Source organism: Nanorana parkeri, unplaced genomic scaffold (assembly GCF_000935625.1).
Source record: "Nanorana parkeri isolate BGI_ZX_2015 unplaced genomic scaffold, ASM93562v1 scaffold257, whole genome shotgun sequence".
NCBI classification, from domain to species: domain Eukaryota; kingdom Metazoa; phylum Chordata; class Amphibia; order Anura; family Dicroglossidae; genus Nanorana; species Nanorana parkeri.
Window position 1 is genome coordinate 1,278,256 of NW_017306525.1, and position 7,626 is coordinate 1,285,881.

At 45.2% G+C, this 7,626-nt stretch overlaps 1 protein-coding gene across 1 annotated transcript; it reads left to right on the top strand.

Annotated features, from left to right (window-relative positions):
- Positions 1 to 207: 207 nt before the first annotated feature.
- On the top strand, positions 208 to 4,098 carry RABIF (RAB interacting factor). Its single transcript, XM_018556902.1, has 2 exons — positions 208 to 334; positions 3,655 to 4,098. Exons 1-2 carry the CDS (start codon positions 224 to 226, stop codon positions 3,898 to 3,900), a joined length of 357 nt encoding a protein of 118 aa, XP_018412404.1. The 5' UTR covers positions 208 to 223; the 3' UTR covers positions 3,901 to 4,098.
- Positions 4,099 to 7,626: the final 3,528 nt, after the last annotated feature.

A 7,626-nucleotide genomic window follows, 5' to 3' on the forward strand; every position in this document is an offset into this window, starting at 1 on the left:
GCTGTAGGCTTTCTAGGCCCACGCATGCGTGGTAGTCCGTGAGATTTCTGGCTTTGAAGCCGCTGATCTGCAGTGAGCTTGCGCGTTAGTCCGTGAGATTGGTCCGCTCTGGGAGCCGCAGTGCGCTTGCGCGAACGACCGAGCTCTTTACACGCCCACGGAAGTCCAGGAATCTCACGGGTCCAGGGAAGTGATAGAACACCTTCTTTTGCTGTGAACTAGAATGGACGAGTCTTTGGTTTCCGCGGACGGGAAGAATTCTCGGGCTGTGCTGTGTCAGCGGTGCGGCTGCCGGGTCTTGTCGGCGGGAATGGCTACCCTAGCGAAGAGAGAGGTCAGAGGCCGCTGGGACTATTGATGTACAACGTGTGCTTTCGGTCATGAGTCTGCCCTGTTCTATCGGCTCTCTCCACCTACTAGAGATGGAGCTACACCCCTGGTTGTACGAGGGCAACACTTGTGAAGTGCCAGTATGGCCGTACCAGGGCTGATTGTTTATAGGAACCATTGAACATTAGATATTGGTGTTATTCACAGCTGAACTCCAGAAAGGATCTTTTATGGATACTTGCATTGGTCCTGGTTGGTTCAATGTATGTATCAATATCTGATCTCCGGAGGGCTGCTGTGGGTGCTTGGCGCTACATACATTAAAAGCTGTGATCTTCCAGGTGTGGTTCCAGTGGCTTCCCAGCTGTACAGAGAGTTACCCAGCACTGCCACCATTCAGAGAGCACCTTCTATTTTTTCAAAGAATGCAAGACGTTCTCTGATTGGACGAGGTGAAGATCATGACATCATTCGCTCCTCCTCTCCAATTTGTTCAATCAGAGAACACCTTGTACTTGTAAAAAATACAAGGCAATACATGCTCTGAAGGGTGTTCTGTTGAAATGGCCAACTCGTCTCCACCTTGTTACATAATGTGCGGCGGAGATTTTGACGCGATGGTGCTAGTGCACCAGCCGTGGCAGTTTCAGAATCCTTGTTGATTGCTCTAATTCCTGTCGTTGAGCCTGCGTAGCGTTGCAATCCCCGTAGAGTTCTCCAACTCCCATGTGTGCTTTAGGTTGCCGCACAGGCCCACTGACGGGTTGGACATCTCGACCAGTTGGCCATTTCTATAAAACAGTGGCAGTGCCCAGCGATGGACTCAGTATGCAGAAGGGAAGCTGCTGGAAGCACACCCGGGAGATCACTGTATGTAGCTCCGGCTTATAAGGTTTCAGCATCCCAAGTGGCTCTTTGGATATAAGATATGAATACTTACATGAAGCCAAGCTGGACCAATGAAAGTAAGTATAAAAGATCATTCGATCATTCCTAGAGTTCAGTTTTAAGTCAGAAAGTAGAGCTGCCTAAAGATTGTACAAAGGGTGGTCTCTGATACAAACATCATCAGTCCCACTATTATCAGGAGAAGTTATCTTCAGAGTGCTTCATACAGGAGTCTATCGAGACAAGGTCAGTCGTTAAGAGATGGAATGCCCCCAGAAGGTCTTGCTCATGGGGTGTTCATAGCAGAGGTTTGGGAACATTTCAGACTCTCCAAAAACTTGTGTAGGTGTAGAAACTAGTAATAGAGTTCATTGGAAAGCTGAATGCTTGTGTAACAATTTAGAAGCTTCTCATGTTACTTTTCTGTGATTCTGGTGGTGATGGTTAAATCACTAGGGCCCAGTCACATCATATCCAGTGCGGTTCGAACCTGGATCGCATAGATCAAGCCAGGCAGCGTTATGAATGGCACAGACACGCCCCATATCAATGGCACCACAGACACGCCCACAGTGGGATCACTTGCACCGGAATGCGAGGTACAGAAATGCCCTCCTTTCCGGTACACTGCGATTGGAAAAAATGCTGCATGCACTCCGATCGCACTGGAACCGAAGGCATTCCTGTATCTCGCATTCCGATGCGATCGTGTCTGGGACATGAATGCCACCGACATGCCCCAGAACACTGCCCGGCTTGATCTATGCGTTCTGGGTTCAAACCGCACCGCAACACATTGGATATGGTGTGACTGGGCCCTCAAAGCAGAACTCCAGGGACATTTTTTTAAAATTAATCCTTGCAGTGGGGCTACAATTACATAGTTGCATAGTATTTGGGGTTGAATAAAGATATACGTCCATCAAGTCCAACCCATATAGGTCCACGCATCATCTCATTCTTAAGGAGACTGGTATCCCTGGATATTACGGTCCCTCAAGAAATTGTTCAAACGTTTCTTGAACAAATCTACACTCTTGGCTGAAATTAACCGCTCTTACTGTAAAGAACCCTCTTCGCCCATTGTGCTGGAATTTTTTCTCCACCAACTTTAGGTGGTGGCCTCTAGTCTTTGTAATGGAGTTAATCTCAAATAGTTTGTTGCCAATGTTGATGACAGTCTCATTGTCACAGGTCGGCTAGAACTATGAGGTGAGTGAAAAGCACTCGCCTCATAGTTCTCCTTTTAATAAAACATTTCCCTGGACTTCTTCTTTAACTCGCATGTATGCTTCTAAAAGCATATAATACCTTTAACAACAATTAGATTGATTTTATGTTTAAAAAAGAACCCCCAAAATTTACAAATATTCAAGATTAATGTAGCTCTCTCTTCCGGGTGCCATCCCTCCCCCTAACTTTGGTATTGCGCATGCAGGACTGACTTGGGTCAATCAGTAGCAGGTGTGCAGATAACATGCTCCGCTCATCTCCTGCATCTCTGTGCCGCCAGTGCTTGTGGGGGTACAGAGTGGCTGGACGTAGATGTGTAGTTCGTAGGTACAGAGTATGCTCTCTGTGTTGGCTCCTTAGAGATGTTGCTGGAATTAGGAGCCACTGCAGCTGAGGAATGTACTGGTAGTTGGGTAATAAAAGCAGTTCTTGTGCTAGAAGGAACCGGCTGATATCAACATGCACTAGAGAACCAAATACAATGTAAGTGTGACTATGTTATTTATTTGTATTTTAAAGTAGTATTGAACTCTAATTTTCACCAAAAAAAACTTGATTTTGATACCTTTTTTTCCTTCTATTAAATAAAGAGTATGTATCGTATTTTGCGCTCCATAAGGCGCACCTGACCATAGGACTCGGGGAGGGTTCTGTGGCAGCTGTACTTAGTAACAGCTGAGACAGGTGGCGCTGTGATTACAGGGCCACGGTCTCGATCACACAGAGCAGACGAAGAACGGACGTTCTACGTCTGCTCTAGGGGCTCTATGGTGAGCTCCTATGCCGTGGTCACCGATCCCCCAGAGGAGCGGGGGACCCCGAAAACCACGGCGGGGGGCCCGGACACGATCGCCGCTGCTGCTCGATTTGATACAAGTGATCTGATCACTTGTATTAAACAAGCGGCGGCTCTCACTGTACATTTAGCTCTGCTTGTCGGGAGCAGAGCTAAATGTACAAAAAAAACGACACGCCCGAAACTAGCCAAACACCAGAGCTCGGTCGCAAATGTGACTGCTGCGACCCTGGTAATTTAGCCTGTGCGTAGTTTGGTTAAAATTAATTTTTTTGTATCAGGACCAGTAGACTGTAACGAGGGACAAGTAAATTGGGCCCCGCTTTAGACCCTGGACAAGTAGTTTTTTAAATAAAAATTCCACACCCCTGTGTAATCCTGCTCTTCTTTTTTTGTTACCTATGTAGCTGCTTCTGCCCTCAATGAAGAAGAAATCCTCCTTGGCTGAAGATTCCAATCCTGATTGTGAGCTGCTTGTTGAGCACTGGTTGGTACATGACATGTTTACCTTTGAGAATGTGGGATTCACGAAAGACGTGGGAAGTGTAAAGTTCTTGGTATGTGCGGACTGTGAAGTGGGACCTATCGGTTGGCACAGCCTAGAGGAGAAGAGCAACTTTTATGTAGCACTGGAACGTATTCGGCATGAGTGAAAGACACAACCACTGTCCATAAGGGAACTGTAAAAATGAAAAATGAAATTTATAGCATATGTATTCTGATGAGTTACAGATGGGCTGCTATACATCAGTGCCATGTTTGTTTTACAAGTACTGTTTACAAAGTCCAAAGTGTCTCTTCGAAGTAACATGTTCCATGGTTGTCTTTGTGCTCTGATTACTGTATTCTAAGGGGAAAGAAGAACCTCTCCAACCTGCCATTTTAGATTTTCAGGAATGGTTTAATAGTAGGTGATTTGACATGAACACTTACCTGTCGTTTGTGCTATACATTTTTTGGTTCACCATATAAGGTACAATCAACTTTAGATTTACCCAAATTATGCAGTATGAGAACTTACTTAATCTATCCAGTCAGGCAGGCTCTTGCACTACATAGTTGTTGGTAAATCTACATGTAATTGTACAATTAGATTGTAACGTGTGGTGAGCTTTAGTCCTAACAAGAGTGACCACTGTATACCCAGTATTACTAACTTAATACACATCCACAGTAACATGTCTGCTGAATTCACTTTAACATGGATGATTACACTGTCTATGACCAAAAAAAAAAAAACAGGTTTGTAATGGGAAATTGATGAAATGGTAACTTGTGTTTATTTACATTTGGCACTGTATTAAACTAATTATTTGTCCAATTTTGTCCAGGGAACAGGTAATGTTGTAATGTCAGATAGTTAACTTTAGGCATGGTTCACACCTGGGCGTTTTACAGCGCGTTCCCACGCACTGTAAAGTGCTCAACATGTGAAAACCAATGATTGCCTATGGGCATGGTTCCCACCTGGGCGTTTTACAGAGTGTAGGAATGCGCTGCAAAACGCCCTACGCCCAAAGAAGTACAGGAGCTTCTTTGGGGCGTTTTGCCACGCGTTTCCATTGGTATTCCCGAGTGTGGATCGGGGTTAACAAAGCGGTAAACCCGAGCCACACTCGGGAATACAGCGTACAGGTCTTACTTTGTCCGCGATCCCCGCTGTGCCCTCTGGCGTCTTCCGACTTCCGGGTTCCATCCCTTGCGAGCGACCGCGTCGCAGGGGGGCGGAGCCGGCGGGAAGTTTAAAAGTGAAACTTTAAAAAAAAAAATGTAAATAGAGAAAATTTAAGGGGAAAAAAAAGCATACCGCCAGTGAAATGCGCGTTTCACTGAACGGAAAAAAACTAGCTGAAAAAACACGCTCAGGTGTGAACCCAGCCTTAGAGATGAGATAGGTCACCAGCGCTCCAAAATGCAAGGAAAATATTATTTATTGCAAATAACGTCACCTTTGTCATAATAGCCAACTTTTGGGTTAGCGCAGGGTCCCTACCTCAAAGCGATAGTAAACTTTCATCTCTTAATTCTATCTTGCCTCCATTGTGTTACATGTGTGAGCAGAAATGACTGTCCATCCAGCTTAATGTGAAAGAACAAATGTTGAGCTGGGAATATCTTTTATATATGTGGTGCAGGTAGAAAAAAAAAAAAAACCAGGGTAGCATCTACTAATTGTAGAGGGAATGCTTGGCCTTTTATACACCGGGCTGCTTTTACCTTTGCAAGTATTTAAACCAAATAAGTAGTTGTGTCATCAATGCTGGAATCCATTACTGAGGGAAATTTCAGAATATTGGCAAAGCGAGAGCAAAGTAAAAAAAAAATACACAAATGAAGATGGCTTCTTGCGAAGCATTTTAACGCTAGACTGGGGTGGAGCTTCTGTGTATGTTTTTTGTGTATGTCAACTGAATTGCATTAGTTCATTGAATTCGACACAGGAGCAGACATTTGAAGCTAATTGCATGTGGGGAGGACTTTGGTCATATATTTTACTTCTTAAGACAGAAAAATAGTGGATTTTCAAGCCATATATCCACATAGGAAAGTATGAAAACTAAGACTGGAGTTGCGTTTAGAAACTGTGTCCTAATTTCACCTTTCCACTCCAAATAAACTATTGGAGAGCAGATCGTGCTCCCATAGCTTATTACTCGCCTTCTGCAGCCGAGCAATGACAGCTGAGGGACTGGATGTGATGTGATCAGTGTCGCTTCTGATCCTATACAGCGGGGAGGAGATCAGTGAACGGATGTTCGTCGGTCTCCTTCCCTGCTTCCCGCCGACACCTGAGATGCCAGTCTACTGCACTGGTCCCTGGAAGTGATCTGGCTGCAGCTGAGCTGCCAGAATCGCCTCCACTGTAAAGCCAACAGTTGGCTTCACACATGTAAACAGAGTCTGTTTAAATGGGCGCTGCCAGAAACATATGAGATACATCGGTCGCAGCGAAAGAGTTAAAATCACCTCAAGTGTGAATGGGGGCTGAAGGTGCTCTCGCACTTTTAGATAAGTGTTTCTCTCGACCAATGTTTGAACATCTTTATGTGCCTCTATTCACAATGCTAGAACATTTTACTAGTGCCTGCTGCACTGCAGCATTTGGCAAAGGGGTAAATACTCACCTTTTATGGTTTCTAAAGAGGCGTTCTTGAGGTAGGATGATGACATGGCTTCAGGGCCACTGAGTAAATACAAGAAGAGGTATCACAACTTTCAAAATGGTGCCTTTGAGCTCCAATGGTCTTCCACTCCATGCTATAATGATACTCTGATGTTGCATGCATATTCAGATAGTGAACAGATGATCATAAAGTCGGTACCTGAAATTCATAAAGAGTGGCACAGACACACGCACACGACAAATGTCATTAAATGCATGTACTTATACGAAACATGTACATGCAAATGTCTCAAAGCCTGTCTTGTGCACAGGTCCCAAGGATGCTGTGAGGCCGAGCTGCCAGTTTCTAGGATGCTCGGGGCCAATGGCATCCTAGCAACCAATGATATTGTGCATCATTGGGCTGCCAGCATCCTAGGAATTATCAATGTTGGGGGGCAGTAAAGTTTTGCAAATGCTATATTGAATCTCCCCCCAGTAAGTTTAGGTCAAAATCTGATGATTTTACTAGACGTGTAAGCCAGCAAAAAAGCCGGTCACCCAGATTCCTATAAGCTCCCCTGTCTGCAGACCCCCACAACCACTGGGTCAGGGTTGTGGGGAAGAGCCCTTGTCCTATGGCAAGGGATTTGGGGGGTACCCCCTAAAATTCTTAACAGACCTAAAATATATGGTATGAATGAAGTTCATTCGTAAAAATGTTCGGATGCATCCGTATTTTCGTTATGTCATTTGGAAATTCGGATGCATCTGAATGTCCGAATATGCCTATATTCGTCTGAATTTCAATTTTGGAATGAAGCGAATCTTAGATGTCTTTATTTTACTGCAAAATGTGAAAGTTCTAAGGCCTCGTTCACATCATCCTCAGTTCGTTCTGGCACGATTGTGGCCGGAACGCACTGGAACGCTTTACAGCTGGCTCAGTTTGTTTTGGGGGGCGGAGGGTCCAATCCGAAAAAATACTGCAAGCACAATTTTTTCAATCCGTACCGGACCGCAGGCATTGATGTGCCTTGCATGCCTGTGCGGCCGATCGCATTGTGGCCGGAGGGTGTGGCCACGGAGCCATTCACTTCAATAGGCCGCCACGCCCCCTTCTGCTCCGCCAAACTGAGCCGGCCGCAATCAGGCCGGAGCGCAGAGGATGATCTGAACGAGGCCTAAAGTCTTGCTAAGCTGGGCAAGGCTTCCTCAGCTCTGCTTTGAGGTAGTTTGTGGGGTATGGAATCACTTCTTCCATGTTATGAAATTA

Coding starts and splice junctions, on each gene's coding strand:
- RABIF (XM_018556902.1), top strand. CDS start 224: ATGGACGAGTCTTTGGTTTCCGCGGACGGGAAGAATTCTCGGGCTGTG. Junction 335..3,654: donor CTACCCTAGCGAAGAGAGAG/GTCAGAGGCCGC, acceptor TTACCTATGTAG/CTGCTTCTGCCCTCAATGAA.